The sequence below is a fragment of the Camarhynchus parvulus genome, chromosome 5, assembly GCF_901933205.1.
Source record: "Camarhynchus parvulus chromosome 5, STF_HiC, whole genome shotgun sequence".
NCBI classification, from domain to species: Eukaryota; Metazoa; Chordata; class Aves; order Passeriformes; family Thraupidae; genus Camarhynchus; species Camarhynchus parvulus.
Genome location: NC_044575.1, coordinates 49,750,952 through 49,777,317, shown reverse-complemented (window position 1 = coordinate 49,777,317; position 26,366 = coordinate 49,750,952). Strand labels below are relative to the sequence as shown.

Here is a 26,366-nt window from a genome sequence, read left to right as displayed (position 1 = left end):
AAGGAGAAATAATCCACAGTGGTGGAAAAGGCAGCAGATCTTCTAACCAGAGGAATGAGGAGAAATCCTTCTGACTACCAAAACATCCTCCCTGCAGAGGTAAGGCAGGGTCTGTGAAGCTGAAGGCACAGGGCTGAACTCTGCACCCTCCATGACCTATGTCTGTATTGTGTGGTCTGTAAGACACTTAGAACAAGAAAATGGCTTTCTTACAAGGAATAAATAAATAAATCACTATTAATCTTCTTCAAACCTCTCTCCTATTTCAAGCTTTCCTCCAAATTCTCTGTTCTTAGTCAGATAAGGCAGCTGACCTCTAACTATGATTAACTCTGCACAAGGCATTTCAGCACGTGGTGTTTACATTTAGAAATGGAATTTTCATACATTGTAAGACAACAATAACTAAGTCCCCAGGGCACAGACTCTAAAGAAAAGCAGAAGTTCACAATACATTATATTCACTATGTCACAGGCAGCATTTACCAGCAGCACAGATCAGAGTCTTAATTCTTCTCCAAGAGGCACCAAGTCTTTAAGCCATGGCAGCCCAAGATGCCCTCAGAGCTGGGCATGCCAAGCCACAAAGCTGAACCACTGTCCCCTGATACAACATGGGAACATGCAGGTGTTGCCAGCAACCAGTTGGGACTCAGTGTCTGAAGGGAGCAAATAAGGAAAGAAAAAGACGAAGAATCCCTTTGCCCATCCCCAGAAAATTGGGGAACAAGAAAGGAGATAAAATAGTCTCATTCCCTCTCTCCTGGAAGTGTAAGCACTCCCTGGGAGAAGCACAGAGAGTACAGGCTCCATTAAGCCCTGCAGAAAGTTACCTTCATTACAGGCACCACTGGCTTTCCTACACTATTATGGCTGGAAGAACTTGCCCATTTTAGCTCACTAAATGTTCTCACGTTATGTCCTGCTCCAATAACCATGCTGCCCTGCCACCAGTCACTGCATCTGACAAATCTAAGAGGATGTAAGCCCTGAAAAACAAGAAACATCAAACAGCCCGTGGGCAGAATCCATGCAAAATTCCTCCACAGTCTCCTGGGGCAGGAAGGGGTGATGCTCTGCCCCCAGTGAAACCTGGCTGCAGGTGACAAAGTAAGCTGGTGACACACTACCTTGTACCAGGTAACTTATGCCAGCAAAAGGTCTGACTTCTCAAAGTGGGCACCCAGAAAAGAAAAACAATTAAATGGCAAGTTGTTTGTCATATTAATGGTCTTACTAAATGACACCATTAAAGCACTGTAAGCAAGAGGCTGGTAATGAGCAAGTCAGTGCTATCGTTTGCTCTCATTTTGCAGGCTGGCTCAGAACCAACATTTCTCCTTTTGTTTGTAAGGGAGAACAGATTAAAGAGATGTATAAGGAAATCAAATTAATTAGGCACATAAATAAGCTGGCAGGTAAAAAACTGTTATTCAGTGAGACAGCTGTCAACTTCTAAAGGAAGGATGGTACATATTTGTGGTATTATTTCAGTTTTAGTCCCATTTTATCTGATTTTGGATTGCCCCTGACCTAACCATCACCATCCTTACAAAGCACAAGAATGAGCCAGGTTTGTGTTCACCTCTTTCAAGGATTGCTTTGCCCACCCTGGGGATGTGCACTGGGAGAGGCTCCCACCACAGCACTGAGAACAGTGACACCTGTAAGGTGGCCAGCCATCCCCATGGGTAAGAGTATGGGTACATGCACTGCAGAAACACAACCAGCCAGAGAGTTTGGGCTATGGCTTTTCTCCCAACTTTTGCAAACTCTGGGGTGTCACACTCCTGGGAAGACACCTGCCCCAACACTGATCTTGAAATGTAACCTGGGTACACACAGTCTGGCTGTAGGATCTGATTCAGCCCATTTAACCTTTGGCATTTAACAAAGCACTTGGTTTAGTTTTCACTCATGTCCCATGCAGTCAGGACAGAGAGAGATCAGTGCTTGTGGTTGTTCTTGGGGAATGCAGTCAGAACAGAAAGATCAGTGCTTGTGGTTGTTCTTTCTCACTTGAAGAAGAGAGACAGTACAGTAATTCCCACCACTAGCTCATAACTGTGTGTTCATTTGAAGTGACTCAGTCATTTGAAAGTAATCACTACCTAAAAATTATTTCCAACTCCCCTAAACATAGACTGCTACCATTTTTTCAAACTAATTCAGCTTAATGCACCATTCAAACTTCACACCATTACTTTGTGCCAAGACCAGTTATTTTCCCAAATGTAACAGTACTCCACAACTGCTGAAGCATGATGCAGTCTCACATCTACTGCTGTAGTCTACCATGATTAATTTTAGTTTATGGAAGTGGGTGGTAGAACGAAGGAAGAAGCAGCCATGGAAGGCAGAATCTATTCAACTATGGGAGGAACAGCAGCATCAAATGTAATAATGTCTCAGTGGAGAATATAGGGAAAAGCTAAACGTTAGAAATAGCATGTGCCAAGTAGTGCACACAGCATATTCCAACTTCAGAACAGCAGATAGGGTTTGCTGCCCTGTGAACGGGGCAGAGGGAGCCTCTGCTTCACCCTGTGGTTTTGGTTGAGCTTTTTATGAGTGTATGAGGAGTTCTGGGCATACAAATGCACTCCTTAAAGCTGTCATCCATCTGCATAGGCACATGGGCACCTTTAATACATGGATGCATAGATATAATAAATATGGTTTTTCTCTAATGATTTTTCCATATGAAAAAAGCAGACCCTAATGCTGCATGCAGGCAGCAGAAGGGATGGAGTATGCAGGCAGTGGCAGTGCGTGAAAAGATATATGGATATGTGTGTTTGTGTGAATTCCTATCACATTAATTCATGCCCACAAAAGCTCAAGGGCTATAGAAGCCTGGAAGAGCAGATATGAAAAAACATTTCATACCTTATATCTATTATGTACTTTTGCTGTCAATTTGCACGCTGAGGTCACTGCAGTAATGGGAAAACTTATGATGATGTGTAGCTAATATCAAAGAGAAATACCTCTGCAAATAAATTTCATAATTAAAAAAAAAAAAAGAAAAGAAAAATGAGGGTTTCTGGAATTTGTTTCATAGAATCAGAGGGTTTTTTAAAAAAAAGCTAAGGAAATGAATTAAAAAATTAAAAAAATCTAAATATGAATTATTGCTGGCTGTATATGCATAAACTTCTCAGAAATTTAATAGGCTTTTCAAGTGCTCAAAAATACTTTCTTAAAAATACCTGTTGTTCATTGCTAGGTGTTGCTAACACAATTTAAGGCAGTTTCTTGTGTTCTTACCCTGAGATTTGTGTTTCCACACGGCACATCCCTGAAGCAAACTCAAAATCCTGCAAAAACCTCACTCCCTTTGACAGGAAAAGACAGATGGGAAAAAAAACACAACCCAAATTTAAGGGCTTTTGGAAGAAAGGCAGACTCATCACAGACATTAAACCAATCACTACACACGACCATAGTCAAAGCACACACATTTGGAGGTCTAAAAGGGGTGGGCACATCTGAGCAGCCAAAGAGCTCTGTACTCTTCAGACTTTTGTGAGTTTAGGACTGGTGAATCTGGGCCAGATTTCCTCATGAAGTCTCCTGCTGTGGCACAACTACAGCTGAAAATGTTCAAGATGAAGAAAGCAGAATTAAGTCCTCAGTACTTCTAAATATACATAAGAATTAAAAATATGGCTTGATTTTTGATGAGTTTTGTATTTGCCAGCTTAATAGAACAGAAATAGCAAAATAAAAAAATCTGAACTCTTACATTACAAGTACACCTTATAGTAAGACATATTTGTGTACTGAAGGTTGTCAGGAGACAATCTCCCTCTGAAGAGCTGCTGTCCATCACCAGTGAACACTGCAGGGAAACCTGGATGGAAGCACCTGATGCAAACCTTGACTCATCATGTTTGCAAAAGGAAAATAAGGCTGTGGTGGGTGGTTTTGCAGGAACAAACAACAACAAAAAAAAAAGACACCACACAAGGACTGTTCTGTTCCCAGCCCAGGAGCTGCAGAGAGGTCCTAAACGTGTAACTGAGGGCAGTGCTTCATCCAGATACCACAAACCAGAAACTGGTTTCCACTGAGAAGCCAGGACTTTATTTTGGCCCCAGTTCAAGCTAATGCAATGACAAATTCACAGAACAGCAAACTTCACCACAAAGTTCTTTTACAGTCAATACAGTATTCAATAACCAAGGTGCCCCACACTCCTCTTTTGGAAAGCTGACCCACAAGAGCCAAAGCCTGAAGCTGGCCCAACACACTGGAAATACCAGCTCTGAGTCCTATGCTGTCAGATTTTGCTAATCTTACATCAGATTTAGCTTCTGATTTACTTGAAGTTTTTAGCTTCTATTTTTTTCTGTTTTTTTACTTCAGATTTAGCTTCTGTTTACTTAAAGTTTTATTCTGCCATCTCATATGTAAAACAACATATATGCAGATCCACATAAATCAGTGGGGCCACCTGCCTGATGAGGCATTCCCAAATAACTATTGATTTCCTATGGTGAGTTAAGGCACCATGAAAAATGAGCAGAAAGGGAAATAAAATCTGAAAATGTGCAATTCATACTACAGCACACACTGATCTAAAGGCTAAGGTTTTTTATTATCATGTGCGTTATAATGGCACAATATCCCATACAACTGCACTGGGTGATTGGTAACAAGCATGTTAAAATGTCACAGATTAAGAGAGATTAATTTACCTCCATCTTGTGAGTTCATGATGTTCAGAGCAAACAGCATTGCATTGGAGAACGTGGTAGCCTCTTCTTTGCTTGCAAAATTCAAGCCATAGACCTGCCGTGCGTCGCGCCATTGATGAAAGGTAGGAGTTGCTTGATTGTACTTCAGTCCTTTCACAATGGAGTAATTAATCACTACCTGGGATTTGAAACAGGAGTAAGGATTAACAATAGTTCCATTTTCAGTGGGAAACAAGCCCACCCAACCCTCGTGTGAAGGTTACCTAAATGGGTAGAGGCAGCTCCTACCTGGCTGCACGGTAAGGCAGTGTTTGTTTGTTTCAGTGACAGAAGACCCACGTCTGGGGGTGGGATTTACAACAGTTCAGTTCAGCCTCGGGGACTTGCAAGCCAGTTTTGCAAAATCTATTACCTGCTCCTGTGTTTTACAGCACCTCCACAGGATGCAGCTGTGCAGATGTGCAAACAGCTGTCAGGAGCCAGGGCCAGCAGCTGTTTCCATCTTTTGGAGGATGATCATGCACAATTGTTAGAAAAAGAGCCAGACAGAACTCTTGGCACTAACCTTGCCCTACAGCACACAAATGTTTGACTCATTGCACCAGTTTTGCTTTCCTCCTCCCATGTTTCTGATCACCACCAGCTTCTTGTGCTTAGTTTTTTTCTTTAGAACCAGACAATGACAAACCCAGACAACCATTTCTCTCCCACTTCTCCCCTGCTGTACATGGTGTTTTCCAGGTAAGGGGTGGCTGCAGCAGAAGGCTGCTTCTTTTGAAATTTAATCTGCTAAATACAAGGCTCTGTTTATCCTTGGGCAGGGCACTGGGACACCCAGCTACCCAGTACAGCTGGGATCCAGACAGAAACCTCCACTGCTAAAAGTGTAAGCTGTGCTAGCTAAGGGTGGGGAGACAGGAGTGTCCACTGCACCACTGTACCACTCTGTACACAGAATTTATGTTAGAGGTGGACCCCACATACCAGAAAACCTACTTTTTTTTTACAGTCTGACCAGCCTTTTGGAAGGCTTTCTGTTAACACTATGATTGCAGCTAAAAAGCTTCAGTGTATTTAATTAGTCCAACAATATTTTTGGTAGATGACTGACAATTCTTAATTATACGGGCAGACTTTAAAAACTAATTTCAAAGATTAACAACTCCTAGCTCTGAGTTTTGAATGTTCAGTGGATTGCCAGTTTAAAGTGGCGGAGAACATTAGATGAGCACCTAATAAGGAACAAATTGTTTCACTCACATTAGTATTTTTTGAAGGATAACAGTGTCTCATTGATACAGTTAACAGATGTGTTGTAACTTTACTATATTAATATACAAAAAATTATGGAAACCAACGAAGAAGCCATTAGACCCCAAGATGATTACAGATATACTCTTATTTCTAGGATTCAGTTATTTACAGAGTGAGCATTACAGAGTGGTGTAGAAGATAGTCTTTTAGTCTTTGGTCTAGCTTTAGGCACAAATATGATGGTCCAGCTGCTGCACCCAAACCAGTATCATTACTAAGGCTCCATGAAAATGCAGTGAGAAGCAATCAGACCTACACTGCTTTTTTTTGGACACATTTAATTGAGAACCTGTGAGCCAAAGGAAGATGCAGCCCTATATTGGGTATGCAGGCTCCCAAGAATTATCCCCTGGAAATGGGAACTGCATCACCAGCGTGCTGCATAGGGAGACACCCACACCAACCAGAATGAAGCAGAAACTGGTCACAGCAGAGGCACTGAACTTCTTGTATCTGACAGCTTGGAAAGCCATTTCTCCTTGAAAATTGAGAACATCACTCCATTCTTCTACCGAGCAATGGGAGAGCCTGTATCCACTGTTGCTCACACTCAAAGAGTCTCTTGAGCATCAGTAGACTCATGCCTGGATTTCTAAACCAACATTTTTAACATGGACCAATTTTTAAGTCTTCTAACCATTTTTGAGTAGACCAAGCAAGGGAAGGCTTAGGCAGTATCTTTGAGGAGAAGTTTAGAAAGATTGTGAGCTTCTACCAGGCTTTCAAAGTGAGCCTTTCTCACCTACTAACAGAAACCTCTGTTTCAAAGGACACCACTATCAAAGCCCAAAGAGCACCAGAGGGTGCAGTGCAGCTGTATAATGAAAGGCAGAAATTGTAAAAACCTATGCCAAAAGTTGTTTAATGGAAGTCAGGTAAAGTGTTCAAAACCTGCTTCCAATGAACTCCAAGGATCTTCATTGTTCTGAGGGTTAGATACTTTTAATTGAATAAAGACAGAATGTGAATGTTGACCTTCAGTAATCATCAGGATGTCCACACATGTAATACCTTGTCTTCAAACTCAAATCAGAGTTTATTGAGAAATGAATCACTGGAAAATGAAACTTAAAATAGCCAGACTTTCATTTTTATCTTCTTTGGCTCGTGTTTATAGAAAATGGAAAAAAAGAGGAGGGGATCTCCTGCTGTTGTTAAGAATGAGTGCACAAAGGTGTCTTGTACAGATGGTGTGAAGACTCTACAAGGCACATGATCATAATGAAGTGCTTCAGAGCAGTAATTAAAATAAAGAAGGTCTCCCTGTTTGAAGCATAGTGTTTTTTTACAGGTGCTTCTAAGGGATCTTTGCTCTAAAGCTTCATATGTCAGTAAGAGAGCACATCTGCCAGGCTGAGCAGACCAAGAGTTCATCTTTTAATCTTCAGTTGCTGTCTACAACAGCTGAACTGGAGGAGCTCTCACTGGAAATCCTGAAGAAATAAATTATGGATTTGTGCATGGCAAACAGTTCTTCCTATAACTCTTCCCTTAGAATTTGACTTAAAAGCTGAAACATGATATTTTATATGTCACTTTTTTTCCTTTTCAACCCTCTTTTAGTATTTTATATCCCGAAACAATGTAGTCTTACTCATATATCTTACTGGTACAAACATCTGTGTTGTTTCGAAGCCTGTTAAATTCTGTATTTCAATGATCTTATGTGGCAAGGAGTTTCACAGACCAGTCATGCATATCATTATGTTGGCATGTTTAAATGTTCCCATCACTGTAATTTTTGAAACAAAAAGATTTGCTTCACTTCTACCCAGTACTCTCCTTCACCCTTTCACCTCAGTTTCAGGTGTAGGCTCCCTGGGAGCAACAGGGAATTTTAGAATCTGTACAAAAGCTCAAAAGCAAGAAGCCCTTCCTTCTGACTGTGGAGCTGTGAGCTGTCAGCAGTGATGATGGCGGTGGCTGATGGGACTCACAGGAATGGGGCTAGAGGGGACAGAGAGGGCTTCAGGGCAACACCTCAGGGCAACACACAGCCAGGACCATGGGAAGGGTTCCCACACAAGCCTCACCACCAATACCCCAGCTTATGGAACCAGGACAAGACAATTGCTTGTTTCTGCAGAGCAGCTTGGGCCCTGCCATGCTGCCAGCACTCAGGCTCATCTGTCAGGGAGCAGCCTTGCCTAAAACAGCAAGGATATAAACACTGCTACAGCTGAGGCCAGATTCTTTACTTCTCTAGGCAGGCCCAAACTTGATGAAGTTCTAATAAGTTACAACAGTGATTAATTGGTCCTTTCTTTTCAAATGCTGTGGTTAGCTAATATCACAAGAATCCTGTCCCTCTTTCAGTTTTGGCTTGGGTTCACATGTACAATGTCTCACCTTCCCCAAGGCCCTGAATTAACTTCTCAGCCACGTGAACACACCAGCCCTTCAGGAGATGTGATTCGCTTTTGAGTTGCACCCTCCTCCCTGCCTGTTTGTTCAGCTCGTGCCTTTGGGTGATGAGATCATGCTGAACTGACATCACTTGATGTAAAGTCCTGATTTTAAACCTTCACTTGATCAGGACTCTGGAATGGGGAGCTACTGCTTGTTAGCTTTGTGAACTTGAAGTTCACACATGTCACCTTTGCAACAGGCCAGGTAACAACAACAACTGGCAAGTTGCAACATGGATGTAAAAGACATGATTGCCACTGTTGTCTTCAAGAATCACAGAATCATAGAATTGCTCAGGTTGGGAAAGACCTCACTGAACATCAAGTCCAAAATGAAGGCCTCAAGGAAACATCAAACTCATGACGTTAAGTGATTGTAACACTGATCTGGCCTTAGCTTCAAACCAGTTCTGGCCCCTGTGGCGACTTCAAAGCTTTAAGACAGCACCTGGGGGTTTCTGAAGGCTCCTGCTCAGGCCAGCATGAGCCTGTGCAAGGCTGCACCTTGTGCAGAGCAGGAAGGGAGCTCAGGTACCACTGGTCTGTAACCCAGCGCCGCCCGCCGCACGCGGTGAGCACCTCCCAGACACACACAGGAGCAGAGCTGTGGCCACTTCCTGGGGAGAGAATGATGCTCCAGTTCTGCTGCTCTACCAATTACATTCATCTGTGGTGAATTCTACAGACACTGTCAGTTACAGAGGGAGATAAGGTGATGAGGAGATAAGGTAAGCAGAACACGAATACAGTGACATAAGCTACAGCACAAGCACCAAAAAAGGGATAGAAAAAAGAAAGACAGCTAGACAGAGACAAGGAGTCTACACAAGAGGATATGTGGAAAATGACAAAGAGGATGAAAATTAAAGAGAGATATTATAAGAGGTGTAATATAAACCAACAAAATTAAAAGGGAAATAAAGTCAGGCAGGGATGAAGCCATGATTACTGTAGTCTGTGCCTTGACAAACAGTATGTAAGAAATGTATAAACTGTTCCTCCATGGTTTTATTGTATTACATATTTTAAACTAGTTTCTCAACTCTTCAAATATCTGTGTAGCTTCATTAGCTTCATCATATGCCAAATCACATTTTAGCTGAAGATTTGTCCTTTTCAGATAAATATGTCTTTTCTGGCAAATCAACAGCTTCACTAAAGCCTCAATTTCAGTGAGATTTAACAGAACCTGAGAGCAAGCATGAAATGGCTTGAACAGAGAATTATTTAAACTGAAATTCATTTCTATTCTCTTTAAATGCAAATACTTAGCAAGCCTGGCAAGCTTATGATTCCATGTGAGAGTCATATAAAATATATTAAATTCTGAATCTTGAGACTTTCAGAGTGTTCCTTTGAATACTACTATGCTGTCTTGATTTTATTGATAATACTGGATTTTTATAATCATATTTAAAGGGAACATTTTGTTTATGGGCAGTTTCAGACGACTAAAGTAAGTGACTATACTTTCTGTTTATATAAAAGAGGATTTTTAGTCTTTAAACTCTAGAGAAATATATTCTTCTACCTGTTTCCTTCTGAACTGAGATGATTTTTAGATAGCATGCAGCATCTTCATAAGTTGGAACATTTGCAAGCAAATAAAATATTACAGTTAATGCAAAGCATGTTCAAAGTGCAGCTTAAGATTTGACTTTTTAATATGTCCTAATCTTTAAATGGCATAGTCTGATTAAGACAGACCTGTGGTACTTAGTCTCCCTTACATATATACATATTGACTTTATGACTTCTGCTTCTTTTACACCAGCTATTCAGTTCCACCTTAGATTGCAGTCACATGAAAATCATTTACATTCACCTGCTGACTGTGTAAAATAAAGAACTAGCATGGCCTGGGACAGAGCAGTACTGGCTTTCATAACTGACTAAGAAAACACTGTATTTCATTTATTTTTGAAAATATTTTCTATTTCTGGATGGAACTGCTTTCATATATTGCCTTTGCTCTACAGAAAAGAATAAAAGCAGTTGCAAAACTTTTGGTGGATATTTCAAAAGTGCACTGCAAGGAGCTGAAAACCAGCTGAAAACCAAAACCCACCTATTTTTGTTCTGCTTTTCCTTTTCCAGAATGATGACTGTGTATGTGCATGGTGTAGCAAAGTCACTGTCACTTCCAGTAAGCGACCTGAGTAACTTTTCCAGTTGGCCCAAGCACCTTTACAGCCATCAGCTGAGGATCATCAGCATTTCCACAAGCAGATCAATCCATTCAACATTTGTGGCAGCTGAGAGGTGGTGGTGCCCTGGCTCCTGCTCTCTGGGTTGGCCTGCCCTGGCTCAGCTTGGCTGGATTTTCCCTGCCCCTGCCAATGTCACACCAGCAGCAGTGCTTGCCTCACCTTCCCACTGGCCCTCTTTTTCCTGATCCCTGTGCCATGCAGAGGGCCCAAGGTGAGCACAAAAGGTGGGCAGGCTGGGCTGCCACTGCCAACCAGCCTCATGCCAGCACATGGGGGGAGCCCTCAACTCTGAAATTCCTGCTCTAAATTGCAGGTGCTGCACCACTACTCCACCAAGTAAACTTTTGTTTGGGGTCTAATTGTGACACTCTGGTGGCACGTGCTGCCCAGCACAGCTCAAACCAGGCTGCTGGAGCCATGCTGTGGCAACCCTGGGCTGAGCATCGTGCTCTGGTGGCCAACGGGGGTCTGATCCCAGTTCCGATAATCTAAATCCCATATTATTCCTTTAATACCCAAGGAGGTCCTGCAAAATTAGTCTGCTGTAAATCAGATCACAGTGTGCACCTAGGATTTTAAAGTGCTTTACAAGGAACTAATTGCTTATCACAGCAATGTAACAGCCACTCTTTGTGGGACAGCAGAGCAGAACAATTGATTTTTATTTCTATTTTTAATATAGTACTAAGAACAAGTAAAAAGTAATTTAGGAGGAGCTGAGAGCAAAACCTGCAGAGTGAGTAAGACTCATTTCACCAGACAAAGTTGGAGGGGGAGGAAGAAATAACATTTAAATCTCTTTGGCATCTACCAAACATTCTTTTTTTCAAATTAGCAGTATTATTTATGATACATTGTGTGTGCAAAAAATTATACAAAACCTGAATTGCTGGAGTATAAACAGACTAGCAGGCACCTTGCAGGGAGCAGGAAATGTTGCATTAGGTATAGAATTGAGCTTACCAAATGAGATCAAAGGTTAATTTACAGGAAACTTGATGTAGTTACTCACTTGTTGATCCTGCAGTTTAACTCCAACTACCCTGAAGGTGTTTGTGGCCGTGTTGTGGTAGATGTTGATTCTGCTGAATCCCTGCTGTCCAGGTTTGATTGGCACCCATTTCTTACTGGTATCGTCATAGACCATAACTGAAGCTCGGGCTTGGCAAATACTCTGTTCACTGGGGAGAAAAACAAAAAAATCAGGAAAGATAAGAGTGAATTTGCTGCTTATTACTTAAAGCTTCTAAAGGAAGAAAAAAGAAAACCCAACAGAAACTATCAATACTACTTTCAACATATGTTTTATAAGAGATCTGCTAATCCTTTGAATGCGATCTGTTAAATTAAAGCTGACACGTTATGTGTTCACAGACTTTAAAAACCTCCTGTATGCTGCTGTTTTGAACCAATAACCTATTTTATATAAAACATTAAGCCGTGAGAAATAACCTGCACCACATAAACATTAGGAAAACTGTCCAACAGCATGAATGCTCTATTTATTTTATGTATCTATTGGCAAGCGAAGCCTTTTACATTTGCATGAAAACCTACCAATATTTTACAGCCCTGCTGACAAAACAAACGTGACACCCACAGCTGAGTTATACATTTCAAACTGGAAGCAAGCAGCCCTTGGAGCAAAAGCCATGTTAGGTAAACTGAAGAAATCACTTAAGTTAATCCAGCTGACACCTAATTCCCAGCCCCGCTGACGCACTTGGAAGTCCCAGAATACCGGAGCAAAACACACAGGAACTCTTTTCTCCTTCATCCTCATAGCAAAGAAAGTGGGGAAGGGGAATCCACAAACTTGGATGCATGCCAGCATTAAAGTATATAACCACTGTTTTGTATACTGTAAATAACTATTTTTCTCCTTTGTAGTCACAGAAATTCCTCACTACATTAGCTTTTGTTTGTCAGTCATATCCTGACTAATATATGTATAGAGAATCATAATAAAACACACCCTTCAAGGGCAGTAAATGCCACTGGCAAATGCTGTGACATGTCAATACAGGTCAGAATTTCAGTTCCACTCTCCTGATCTCCCAGCTAGTTTTCTTATGCCAGAGGAAATACAAGTTGAAGAAAAAATTAATCCTGCAAATTTTGGAGCTTTGAGGTCTTTAAATGTAACAGGGATTTTCCACAAGCAAACAGTGCACCTTATGATGCATTTATGATTCAGTTAGTGCTAAATGAAACTGTTGAGATCTATGTCCTGCAAAAACTTTAAGTTCATGACTGTCCTGTTAACTTTAGATCAATACATAGGTATACATACCTTCCTTCCTCAGCCCAAGCCATATTAAATAATTTTCGACAATTCGACAGCAAGTGGTTAATCCGCTTTGCACACAAATCCTTCTCGTCCCTCTTGGGTTGGGTTTGCCTCCCTAGCACACGCACACACACACACACACACACACACACACACACACACACACAGGAGAAGCTCCTGGGTGATGCCAAACCATGTTGCTGCACTGCCACTGTGCCAAATTACACCAATTCTAAATTTTACCAACTGCTGCACACTCAAACCTGCCTGACCCCATCACTGCCATCATTCTAATGAAAGGGAGCACGTTACTTAAAGTATTAAGAGGATCTGGGTTGATTACAGCAGCAATTTTCAATCTTTTCTGACCTGTGGGTCTCAAAAAGATTTCCAAGGCAGATGTATTCCCATGGTAGACTAAAGCCTACTGACTCTGGCTTGTTTTGTCAATCACTTTGCACAGCCTCCAGGTAGCCCACAGGCCTCCTCCAGGCTGTGAGTAAAAGCCTGGAAAGTCCTCACAGCATTTATAGAGGGGGCAATGATGCCAGCAGACATCTCTATAAAGAACAAGGTAGGAAAATTCAGAATAAATTGTATTTTTATTACGTATCATAGAAACAGCTAAATTCTGTTACCAGAGCAATATATTCAGATCAGAAGGACAAAACATGATTTTATTTATATTGTTCAGAATTCATAAAATTGTTCAGAATTCATAAAATCCAGCTCATCCACCAGTTGCTACTGCTTTGTGAGATACCTGGAGAACAGCTGCACCTTTGCTGACGTACTTACCCAGCAAACACCTCTCCCCCTGTTTTTTAAGGTAAGCTAATGTCTTGTGGCAGCTCCTCCATATCTGACATGAGCAGCTGAGGGATTTGAGCTCCTTCCAGCCTGCCTAATCCTCCAGCTGCTGCAGGAGCTGCAGCCTGGCAGCATTGCCTGCATCCTCCAGACCTGCTGGGGGACACTCAGTCCTCCTTGGATTCACAGAGGGGGAGAATGGGAGAGAAAGAGACCAGCAAACAGCAGGTACACGGGATTGCCTTTGTCATATGGAAGTGGAAAGGCTAAAAATAATCCCCAGGGCAGTCTCATAGACGGATGGCGGCCACCTGCCTTTGCTAGCAGGTGCCTTGTGCCACCTCCAGCTCCAGAGATGGGGGGAGCATCAGCTGCCAGGGCACAGCAATGCCCTGCCCAGGAGCCAGGGGCTCCAGGAAAACGCTGTTCCTGGGAGAGTCACCCTCAGCCAGTGTGACACCACATCCTTCTCCTCAAGCCTTGCCAAGCACTACAAGTCCTGCTGTACACTGAAGTAAGCAAGAGCACATCACTGGCTTCATCAGAACAATACTGTCTCCATTTCAGATGAGTTTTGGAATCCACAACTACCACGAGCTGCTAAATTAGTCAAAATTAATTAAATTATCCTTACTTACAATGAAGACACTACACTGAACCATCCAGACATGGGTGCCTTAACATGGCATTGCTCACTGTGCCATACCCAGATCCTAGGAGAGACAGCAACTTTGCCTTCAGGCTTTGCTGCCACCAAAATCAGCAGCAAAGGAGCTGCTGCTGCCCTGGGGCTGAAACACAGACCTCAGGAGCAGGGTTTGATGCACAACAGCCAATTGTTACTGTGACATAAGGCAACAGCACGTCAAGCTGCATCCCTGCTCTCCTGCAGTCAATGCAAGTTTTTCATCATTCATTTAAATGGAAACAGGATTGAGCCTGTTATCTGGCCTCCAGTGAAATAACAGAAAGGAACATAAAACAGCACACCAGGGGAATCCTTTCCTGCAAAGCACTTCATCAATCTTTCAACATCCAAAATGCCTCCAGGGACCCACTGCTAGCTTGCTGTCTCCCCCTAAATGGAGTGAGACAACTCCAAGAGTTTAGTAACTCTTTATCCTGAAGACTTTCTACTCTTCCTATGCATAAAAGGCACAACTGTCCCACTGCTGCTTTAAGAGGCTTCTCTGAAAACAGCCCAGAAAATGTTCCCTTTATAAAGCTCACTGAGAATCTCTGTATTGCTCTCTGTACATTATTTTAAACACAAATCAAGCATCAGTGATTTCACGAAGGTCCAGCAAAATTCTGGGTTATTTTTAGGACCATACATCACTGATACTTGTGTCAACTACATGTGACAGGTAATAAATGTGCTTAGTGACACAATTCTGAGCAGACACATTCCTTCTCCACGATAAGAGTTTGTTATATATTAGTATTTACATGCAAAATTATGTTTGCACACTTCTAGAACTTGCTTTATTTTCCTAATATACAAAAGTTACTGAAAATTTGGTATTTGATGGAGGTCCATCAAATTTCACAGGTGTCAAAAATTAGGAATTCTACTACTGATATTTTACTTTACATTGAAATGCAGTCAGACTCACCCACCTGAGTTCCCACCATAGGTAACTGTGTATAAAAATATATAAAAATTGAATCATAGGGAGGTCTTAATTACAAAATTGTTCAGGTTTGTGCACAACATCTACTCCAATTTGCTACACTTTACTATGGGACAGATGAAAGTCATCTTATTTAAATGTGGAGGGGAGGGGGTTCTTCCTAGGGACCCCAAATCCTAATATTCACCCCTGTTTATTCTGAAAGCATTACATCTGTGGTAAGGCAAACCTCTGCACTAGTACCATTTGTTTACCTGAAGTCACCTGAAGTTAAAGAAAGTCTGCAGAGTTTTGTTCACAGGTGATATCTAAAATCAAGTGTTCATTGTTGAGATTTATAGAATATTGTTTCAATATTACAAAACTGTAAATTAAGAAAAAAAGTTTACAGATAATACTGTTTGTTTCATTCTGTGTGATACATTTTGACCCACTCTCATCCATCTCTTCTGTGTAAGATTAATCTTCAAAAATCAGCAGATTGGTTAAATTGGATTGAACCCTTCTTGACAGGGTCAGCATTGACCTTTCTTGCCCAGCACTTTGAGACAGCGCTGCAGGGGAGGTGCCTTTGTCCTGGAATAACACTCCTCTCCTCTTCCATCTGTTCAGAACTTGAAAAACACAGTCCTTTCTTCCTGGCTTCTAGTAAGCATATGATTACCAAGATCTATAGCCAAAAAAAGAGCCACAAATGGAATAGATAACACCAGGATTCTTGGGAAAATATCTGTATTTTTTGTGAATTGTCACACGACAAGCGGTGGCTTGGCACTACCTAGCCCACTGGGTTATCCAAATACACAAGTGAATAGCTGAGGCTGGAACCACAAAAGACCTGTCCCAGAGAATAAACAGGAAAAAGAGAGCAAACCATAATGTTTGGAGGAGAGTCTGGCTCTGAAGGGTCTCTAAGGCTTTTCCCTCTCGTTCCAGACCGAGTGGCCAAGCTGCACTGTGCTCCTTCACTGACCTGTTTTCTCTACTTACACTGTTATCCTCTTATGAATAAAACTTTTGCAGAGCTTGGTACTGAGTGACTGAGCCCCCTCTGACCAGCAGCCCCGTGCAGAGCCTGCATGGCACAGGGTTATCCCAGCCCTACCCCAGACCCCCTGTCCAGCACCAAACCACCCAGAGCTCACACCTCTGGGGCAATGGGAGAGGTTTCAAATACTTTCCCCTAGAGCCAGGACAAGGTTGTACAGCTTTTGGGGGGTCACCAAATCATGCTCACAAAGGTGTAACAAATATCCACGACCAGCTAACACTGGGACCAAACACTTAATTCTGTGGGCTTTACTCCAGCATGCCAGGTGGACCTGGACACTTCCACTCTCCTTATTTACAGACACAACTGTGTCCTTGGGACAGACACCCCCTTAGCATAAGCTTTTTCCCTCTGAAAGCTCCCTGATAGAAATCAAGATCTCATGCTTTGAACCAATTACAGATCTACCTTTATCAAGCTGCTCATGATTCTTTGACCTTTAAAGATGCTCTTTTCTTGTATTCATAGAAAAGGCAAACAGCTATTTATACAAGCATTTACCTTATTTTCCATTTCCATCCCCCCTTAATATTTTTATTATTAATAATTAAAGTTATTTTAGACTGATCTAATCACTCTTATTGGTGTGAGAAACTGTTGACATTACTTAGCCCTAGGCTTGCCTTACTTGAGAATGAAACCTCAGCCCAGAAAATGTGGGGGATAATGCACAAGTCATTTAGCACATCTTACTCTACTTGTACACTGAGACTGCCACAGGAAGTCACATTTGTGGGGTTAAACGTGACATGCAAGAAATTGCTGATGCTGATTTTAGAAGCTGACAGAATACTCTCAATGCCAGCTTAAACAGCTAATGTACAGCCAGAACCCTGTATACAGAGATGTGCAATCTGTGCAGTACAGATCTGTGTTAACCTCAGAATTATCAAGCCACAAGTCATGTTCCTGCAGCATTTTAAAGTGTACTTCAAACACTAATATACTAATTTGCTAAACATTTTAATAGCTTTCACTTTAATAAATAGAATAATGACTGGGATGCAGGGAAAGTGTTTCAGTAGTAAGCTGAAACAATGGATATTTCTCTCCGACCACTGGATTTAGAGAACAAAAACCTGAGAAACCCTCTGGACACAAGACAATAGATCATTTGGGCTTACATAGAGACCATAGCTGAGATCAGAGCTTGTTATTGATAAAGGCTCTCCAGCCTTCCCACCAGAGATTCACCACCAGCTCTGCTCATGGCCCCACTTCATCTTGGGAGCCTCATTTCCCCAGCACAATGTCACTCCTGGGACCCCCTGTTTCAAAGCCTACTTCCCTCTGCAACCAAAGTTGCAGCACAGCCAGTGTCACCATCGTTCACCTTTGTCCCAGAGCCCTGAAGAAACTTCCTCAAGCAATGCAGCAAGACCTCATAGTGAAAATGCAGCATTTAGCCCTTGATCACACCAAAGGGCAGCCCCTTGGGGGCTTTATAGCCAGAAAGGTGCTTGTAGTCCTCAGTGACATGCAAATGCTTGACTATTTTATAGATATTGAAATAGTAGCAGTCACACTCTCATATATAATATGGAGGTGCCACAATGACTGCCTCCAGCTGTTTTCTGAGCTCCATTTCCTGGCATTCCCTGAAAAACCAACCCATGGACCCAGTGGTCAGAAGTTCTCAATTTGCACTCGTTCTTGGTTGCCTGCCCGTGCAGAGGGACCTACCCAAGAGTGCTGCCCTTGCTCCAGTCAGCCTCAGGTGAAGTTCCCAGAGAAGCTGCTGGTTTTTGTCTCCTGCTCAGGTTTGCACATTCACCTTGCAGATCTTTTGGTGCTGGAGTTCGTCTGCACTGCCAGCAGGAGATGAGCCTTTTGCACTGAGCATCTGCCGAAGGTGCCTGGCCATCACCTTTCTCCACTGTTAAACTCTAGCAACTAAAGTGCTTAATATTAAATAATTACAAGAAAACAGTAAAAATATGAAGCCTCCTTCATAAGCAGCTCTCGAAAGGACTGACACTGTTAAATAAAGTCATGACACACCTGCAAGACAAATACATATTTTACAGAGCAGGAAATGGAAATACTGGTACTTACAGGGCTATTAAGAGTAAGATGAACACTGGTTCACCACCATAAGGAAGAATATTCAAAAGTTACTTTCTGTTAGGAATAAGACATTAATTTTGAATTCTCCCTTACTACATTGGCATACTGGGAACTGCCTTGTCCAGTATCTGCTGCAGATACCCACAGCAGACATATCAGCTGGAAACCAGGGAAGAGACAGTTTATGAGGCACCCAGGTTGCACACTAAGCCAGGACTTTGGCAGATGAGTTGCTAAATTTGGGAACACGCACACAATCCTGGCATGACCAGAGAAACTTGCATAACCTTCTGTCACCCCTCAATGCTCTCGAGCATGGGAGAAGTGAGAAAAAATACAAAAAAATTACACAATATGCAAAACATGACTGCAGAGGAACAGATACTTCACCTGGGTCTGACTGTCAGCCCAGAACAGCTCAGTCCTCAGCACTGCCAGCCAAGGTCTGTGAGAGCCCTGACCTCTCAGTGTCTGCCACGGCACTTAAATAGCACATCTGCCAATCAGTGCAGATTTGGGGCCAGCAGAGAGGCCACAGATTGATGCCCTTGTAAGCCAGCACATCTGCTTAGTTTGTGTTGCTGAGATTTTTAAACTATGCTGTGCTGTTAATTTTAACCCATCCCTCTTCTGGTAGGTTTTGTGAACTGAAGCGTAAGAATTCAAATGACTCTCAGGGGAACTCCAGTTATCAGCATCTCAACTCAGCATGTTAAGAAATGCTTAAAGAGATCTGCTTTGCAAAAGGCACTTCACTGGGGAAGTGGTGTGATTAAGCTAAGTGCCATTGCTGCCAGGCCATGCTCCAGGAAACTTTTCCTTCCAAGTTCCAACAACTGACTGCTAATGGGGACTCCTAATGGAGGAACTTCACTGCTCCATTAATGCTTTGAATCATGTAAAATTTCTTTCTGTGAAGTGGGGCTCACTTCCAGATTTTATACACCCCCTTGAAGATACACTTTGGGAGTTGCTAAAAGTAAATACCAAGTAAGTGCTTAGAAATTCCTAAAAATGAGTCAAGTAAATGGCCTGGAGAAACACCAGGAACTCAATTAGACAAAAACAGTAAAAAGGCAACTCGACTGGATCAGGTTGCTATCAATATAAACTACTTCCCTTCCCTCTTAAATTACAGAAATAAAAGTGAGAAGTACCTATTCTTGTAAAATATAAATTATGCAAAACTGAACTGTCAAGTGAAAATACATGACTGAGGGCTCTCACGCATGGGCCAACCATATCTGTATTTCAGGAGAATGATACCTTAAAAAAAGGCTTTGAAAGATCATAATCACAACTAATGACCAGGAAAGGCAGACTCGAGAGTGAATAGAAGAAATCAACATAAAGATCTTTCATTAAAGCTGGCATCACTTTGCCTTGATTTCCCTTCAATCCCAGAAGAAATGTAAATAAACCTGTGACAATTCCCCTCGAGCTGATGGAGGCAGATCAGGAATGAAGAAACGCTCACTTCATCAAGTCAGCTTCTCCCTCACTACCAGGGGATGCATATTAATGTAGCATTGACATAAAAGCTTAATTACCATTTTATACAATTATAAATTATCCTACCGGGCTATAACCAAAACACAAACCTTCTGTGTTTATCACAATACGTGCTCTCCTTCACATCCAGTCACATTAATTCTGGTCACCACAGTCCCTGCCAACAGGCACAGTCCCCAGATACTTACGTGCCTGCCATAGAGGAGGACCTGGTCAGGCAGTCCCACACAGGTGTATGCTCAAAGCTGGCACGTGTGCTCAAATCCAAATATTCTATTTCACCTGAGCAGAAGACAAATTTGGCAGAGAGACAAGCCAAGAGTCTCTATGAAGGCTTATAACCAAAACAGGAAAGGGAAGCGCTATTGAGAGCAGGAGGGCAGGAAGTAACATACAGCAGGGGCGGGGAAGGCACTTTAAAGAAGAAATGTATTATTTCTTATAGCTGCTTTGCTGAGCAAAAGTACAAACAATATAGATTAAGATTAGATGCGCCGTTGTTGCCTCATTGGAGGCATGGATATTAAAAACTTTTTGCGCATTTTCTCAAGGCACAGGTTCACTGTCCAAGAAAAAGCAAAAGCAAATAAAGCTCAGACCCAGAGGAAAAAAAATTGCTGTTATTCATTTATGGCACGGGCGTTTACACAGCGCAGAACCAAACCCAGGGGCCCTGGTGGCACCGCGGGCCCTGCACTGCCTGGCAGCCAGCCTGGCATCCTGCCGGGGTCCAGCTCCAGCCCAGAACTTTACCTGGCACAGCACAGTGCAAATTTTATCTCTTCACCTACTTAGATGCCTTTTGCACATCTGCCCAAGTTGACCTGGAGCAGAGGACAGTACAGATACCAGGTAACTTCCCAAAGCACCCAAAAAACTGCAGATCTTCTCAGCTCTTGAAGAACTGCTGGAAACACAGTCAGAAGCCATGGTTTTACCATGGAGGCACACAGACTTTCTCTGGGAGTCAGCATCAGAGGCCCTGAAGTCTCTGCTAATGAGAGCAAAACCTGCAGAGCCCTGAGGAGACCAGTCCTCAGGAGATCACACGACATCCTTTCTGTGCTTTCAGAGTGCAACATACATTTGTAAAACCTTAGATCCCTGTTTAATACAGTAAAAAGAGAGATGTGCAAGAAATAAGCTGAATTTGGCAAGGCACACCAGCTACACAAACCCTTCAGTGCAGTTTCTGCTGGGCAGCAAGGGCTGCAAACACTGCTCCACCTAAGCAGGTGAGCAGAGCTCTTTTCACCTTCACTGTTTTTCCTGTTACAAGAGATTACTTTCGTGGTCCAACTGAAAGACCTACAGAAACTACTGCTGAAATGGCACCTAGTGAAAACATGGGTGTCAAAATCTGGCTGCTCTCACAGCTGGTGGTACATCGCCTGCTCAGTTGCTGCTTCCAGTTCCTCTGCAGAAAATCTCTGTATGACTGAAGAGTTTCAGTTTTCTGATGGGGGGAGTTTAAAAGCCAACAAGAATTAAAGTTCTCATTGACATTTAAGCACAGCTTTTCTGTAGTGCTTTTGTTTTTCTCTCTGTTTATTTCTTTCGGTTTAATGAAGCATTTTATTATTGCTTGGGATTTCAATTTGGCTGCATTTTCCTGATACTACATCCTTCTGCTTTGAGATCTGTGTGGATGTTGGGCACTACCTTGTTTCATTCAAAAAATCCTGCTTTTCATGAGTTTAAAACTTTTCATGTGGCAATTCCTCTGTATAGCTCACACATTGCCTAGACAATAATTGTTATTATTGAGAGTTATTGTTATTTTTAAGAGTTAGTCAGTGCAAATAGTACTTTATTGCATGTATCAGAAAAGGACATAACCTGAAAAATGCATCTCCAAGTAAGTATGGACACAAATCACTAATGGCCCAGATCAGCCATGCTGGCTCCACTGTTCTAGGCAGAAGGATGCAGGAAGATGAACTTAGATGAACTTAGGAAGATGAAGATAAGCAAAGATCTGAGGAGCCTTTTTTTTCCTCCGATGTGTCTGAGAGAGATATGGTCACTGATCTGGGGGAAAGGAGACAGCACTTATGAGGTATAATAGTTTCCCTGTTAAACTAAGCAGATATTACCCTCCTTACACACAAATATCAGCTGCAATAATATCAGCTAAAAAACTCTGTTTTTAAAGATTTGGTTCTCCTGAACAAACACCTTTGAGCACACCTGGAAACTCCCAACCTCCCCTGTCCTGCTAGTACCGTGCATGCTGAAGGCACAGCAAAGAGCAGGTCACTACTGACACATCCAATGTCACCCTAGGAAATAGTGACAGTGAGTAGGACAAAGCCCAGAGCTGCCTTTCTATGCCCCTGTCATAAGCCAAATTAATTTCACTAAGCACCATACATTCCAGCAGAAGTGCCTCTAATCACCTCTTTGCATTGCTAAAATGCCTCCATGGCCCTGGATTTGAAAGGGAGCACTTAGAAGGACACAGCACTCTGTGACAAATGACACATAAGACCGAGTAGCTGACTTCTATCCAGTCCTCACAAAGAACCATATGCTGGATAAACAGATTATTTCAGTCATGTGTTGAGATCTGTGTGAGCAGATCAGGATTCCTAAACACAGAAGCGAGGCTTTATTGCAATTAAGTGAATATTCCCATAGGTTTGCAAGCAGCACGTCTGCTGGCCATGCACTTGGCTTTCATGTTCCAAACACTCCCAAATCTTGGATTTGCTTTCTTTTGGAGAGTTTCATTACCAGATGAATCGTGATTTGTATAAGACAAAAATGTTATGCATTTTCAAGCCTTAGAGCTATAGGCTGAGCTAGAAAGGTGAGTGCCTCAGCCTCAAAATGACTCATCTCCAAGCATAAAACCCAGGCTATTCTTAAGAATGAGGTGAAGCACTGTAGAATGTGTTGCTTATACTATTTAAAAAATAAGAATCAAAATCATAGTATGAAACTGTACCCACCTACGAGTTAATTGAAGGTAGACATGATTAAAATATTTTTTTCTTAATAAGCATGTTTCAGACCTTCCAAATAACTATTTATACTTATATATCTGCTGGGTTTAGTTCTGTGTTATCCTCAAAAGGCAACATGTATATTGCACAAAGTTCAAAATTTGCATATGGCAAGTCTTTCCTTTAACGATTTCATGATTAAGAAATCTGGAAGTTCCCACTGAAATGTTACACTCAAATTTCATAAACTACAAGACAGTTTCATGAATATATGCACAAATTATATGCAACAGCATAAAAAATCCATTTATATATTCAGATTTGTAAATCTAATTTCACAGCTGTTAATAGTCTTTGAATGTAAGACATTTCCTCATACAGTGAGATTTGCAACTGTTAAACATGCTGATGAGGCAAAAAAAAATCCTTGTCCTCAGAAAGTTTAACCCTGTATGTTAATATATGCTCTTGCTCTCTCAAATAACTTTTTTCCACGCTCCCCACTCATTTGAAAAGAGCAAGAGAGAAACCAGACTGGAGTGTAAAATATACTTATTTACTATTAGAAGAGTTAAAAAAGTGCAGTGAGGCGAGGTGCCAGGTGCCAATTCAACAGCAAAACAATTGATCCTGCACTGAGCATATTTTACAAATCAGTCTTTTTGGGGATATTAATTTAGGATGCAACTCCATCACTGCTGAGGTGCAACAAAGTCTTTCCACGGACTTAAGAGGGACCCTTTGTATAGCTCCATTCAAGTAGTGATAAATAAACATATGGCAGGAAAAAAAGTCTTGTGAAGGCCAGGTGCTCTGCAGGATTTGGGAAGCCCTATTTTTTCCTTCTGGGAAGCCCCTGGCTCTCAAGTCATGCAGTCCCTTTGCTAGGATGATTATATCTCACCCTCTCTCCACAGAGAGAACAGCCAGGACTCACCTGCTTCCAGGGGGATGTTTTGGCTGATGCAAACAGCTTAGGTATTGCCTGAAGGAAATAACTGTATTGCAAAGAATTAACTCCGTGGCTGCCTTCAATTTTCCTCTCTATAAACTGTGATGAGCAGTGGGCAGTGAGCCCAGACCCCACGGTAAGCAGCATGGAACAAGTTACAGACCATATGGAGAGAAATAAACTGCCACTTCATACACAGGGTATCTATACTGCTTTTGTGCTTGAGTCAGCTAATTGCACATCCGCAAATCAGCACATTTATAACAAATGGAGCATTATGATATCATGGGAAATCTATTTAACATGATCAAAGTCTGCCAGGAAAAGTTCCCCTGAAATTATGAAAGTACTTAAGAGTCCTGAGTGCCGGGGACATTTTACAGTCCTTATTAAACAAACATTTTCCCATTGTTTCATGGCAGCTGGTGGTACCAAGGGCTGCATCTTCCAAGGCTCCATGTCAGCAGTTTCACTGCAGCCACCAGCATGGGCATCTCCCTGCTGCAGGCAGGAGGCACCTCTGTACCTAGAGTTTGAACCAGCCCCACCACCCAGACCTGCTCCAGAGCACACAAAGAACAGCTGTCACAGACATATTTTATGAAAAATCCTTTCCTTAGGATTTTTCCTCCTGAGAAGCTCAGGAACAAAATGTAAACAATGGTTATCTGCTGCTGTGGAATGCAACAGGTGGATCTTTGATTGGCCCATGTTGGTTGTTTCTAATTAATGGCCAATCACAGTCAGCTGGCTCAGACTTTCTGTTCGAGACACAAGCCTTCGTTATCATTCTTTTTCTATTCTTAGCTAGCCTTCTGATGAAATCCTTTCTTCTATTCTCTTAGTATAGTTTTAATATAATATATATAATGAAATAATAAATCAAGCCTTCTGAAACATGGAGTCAGATCCTCGTCTCTTCCCTCATCCTCGGACCCCTGTGAACTCGGTCACAAACAGCTACTGTTCCCAGCAGTACCTCAGCTCATGCATACCATCTCCTTTGTTTTCCAGAAGATGAGATTTACAGTATTGCAAACCTCCTTCTGTACTGCAGATTTTAAGAGGTGTGCTTAGCTTTTACACATAACTTTTTTTAATGTTGAAGTTTAGCAATGCCCTTGATCTAAAGAGCCATTGCACATGGTCTGAGTGTAAATATAAACTTACTTGGGGTATCAGCTGAAAAACATTCTCATATTTATGTCCCAAGCATATGCTATCCCCCAACATTGCTCCACAGCTGATGTATTTTCACCTTCAGCTTGCATTTTTCCTTAAACTTTAGTAAACATGATGAGTGGTTTCAGCAGCTGTTGGCAGAGGTCCTTTCAACTGCCCACATTACTTTTTTGTAGCTCTTGATTTATGGGGTGGTCATGTAAATTTCTGGGGTTTGTCTGTGAAACAAGAAATACCAACTTCACAGTAGCCCCAAAGACCAGGAGCTTCTCACTCAAAACTAGCACTGCCTCAATTCTGGTACTTACCTTGGCTATTTAATGCTATCCACCACTAAGAAATGCAATTCAAGCATCATGTTTTGCTGAACAGATCAGATATTTGTATCATGGGACAGCCCTATCACATGTGGTTGGCACCATAAGCCTGTGGAAGGGTTTCTATCACAAACCTTTCAGAGGCACATGGGTGGGTGAGGCGCAGCCCAGCAGGTGTGAACGTAAGGAGAGGTTTTCTGATATAAGGGATGCTGGAGTAACGAAAAACCATATAAATACAGCTCAAGAGACAGGAGGGGAAGCAGCTGACCGAAAACCGATCAGTAATCACACATAACTGTATTTTTATCAGTTCTCTAAGGGTACATGCCTGTCTGATGTTCAGGTCATATAATGTGATATTCATTGGGAAAGCACTTTTCAAGACAGCAACCCCATCCCTAAAAAGTGATGGCTCAAGGTGAAGCTTGTGCAGGCTCTAGAAGGCTGGGTTCACACCAAGATGAAGAATGCTTGCTCTTGTTTCTAGCCTTGTTTCTGATATTTATGTTTCTTAAAAAGGACAGGTTGGAAATAATTGCTGACTTATAGGCACAGGGAAACTTCAACTTGCAGAGGGATCCCTGAAGGTGGCATGAGTACAGTCAGCAGTTTTTCATGTCAACTTTCACTGCCATGGAACACAACGAGGTGCACACATGCAGGGAAACTCTCTCCTTTAAAAGCATCCATACTCCTTCCACATTTTTTCATGTCTTAGAATAATCCCTTGTAGCATTTAACAGGATACTGAGGTAGTTTTGCATGAATCAATACTTGCTTTATCCTTGAGGAAGTTGGTGGCAAAATTCCTATTAGCAATTAGCCATTCCAGCTGCAGCAGCAATTTATCTTTTATATCATCTGTGCCATCAGTTAGGCAGTAGAACAAGGTAAATTATACTGGTCTGTTGAAGCCCAATCTTAAATCCACTGTTTGCAGTGATGGACAATGAATGTGGCCTTGA

The 26,366-nt window shown here is 42.0% G+C and overlaps 1 protein-coding gene across 1 annotated transcript in view; it reads right to left on the bottom strand.

Annotated features, from left to right (window-relative positions):
• EVL (Enah/Vasp-like) overlaps positions 1–26,366 on the bottom strand; it is a 120,665-nt gene that overhangs the window by 57,857 nt on the left and 36,442 nt on the right. The window contains 2 exon segments of the mRNA XM_030949393.1: positions 4,704–4,881; positions 11,648–11,816. Coding sequence (XP_030805253.1) covers positions 4,704–4,881; positions 11,648–11,816 — 347 coding nt within the window.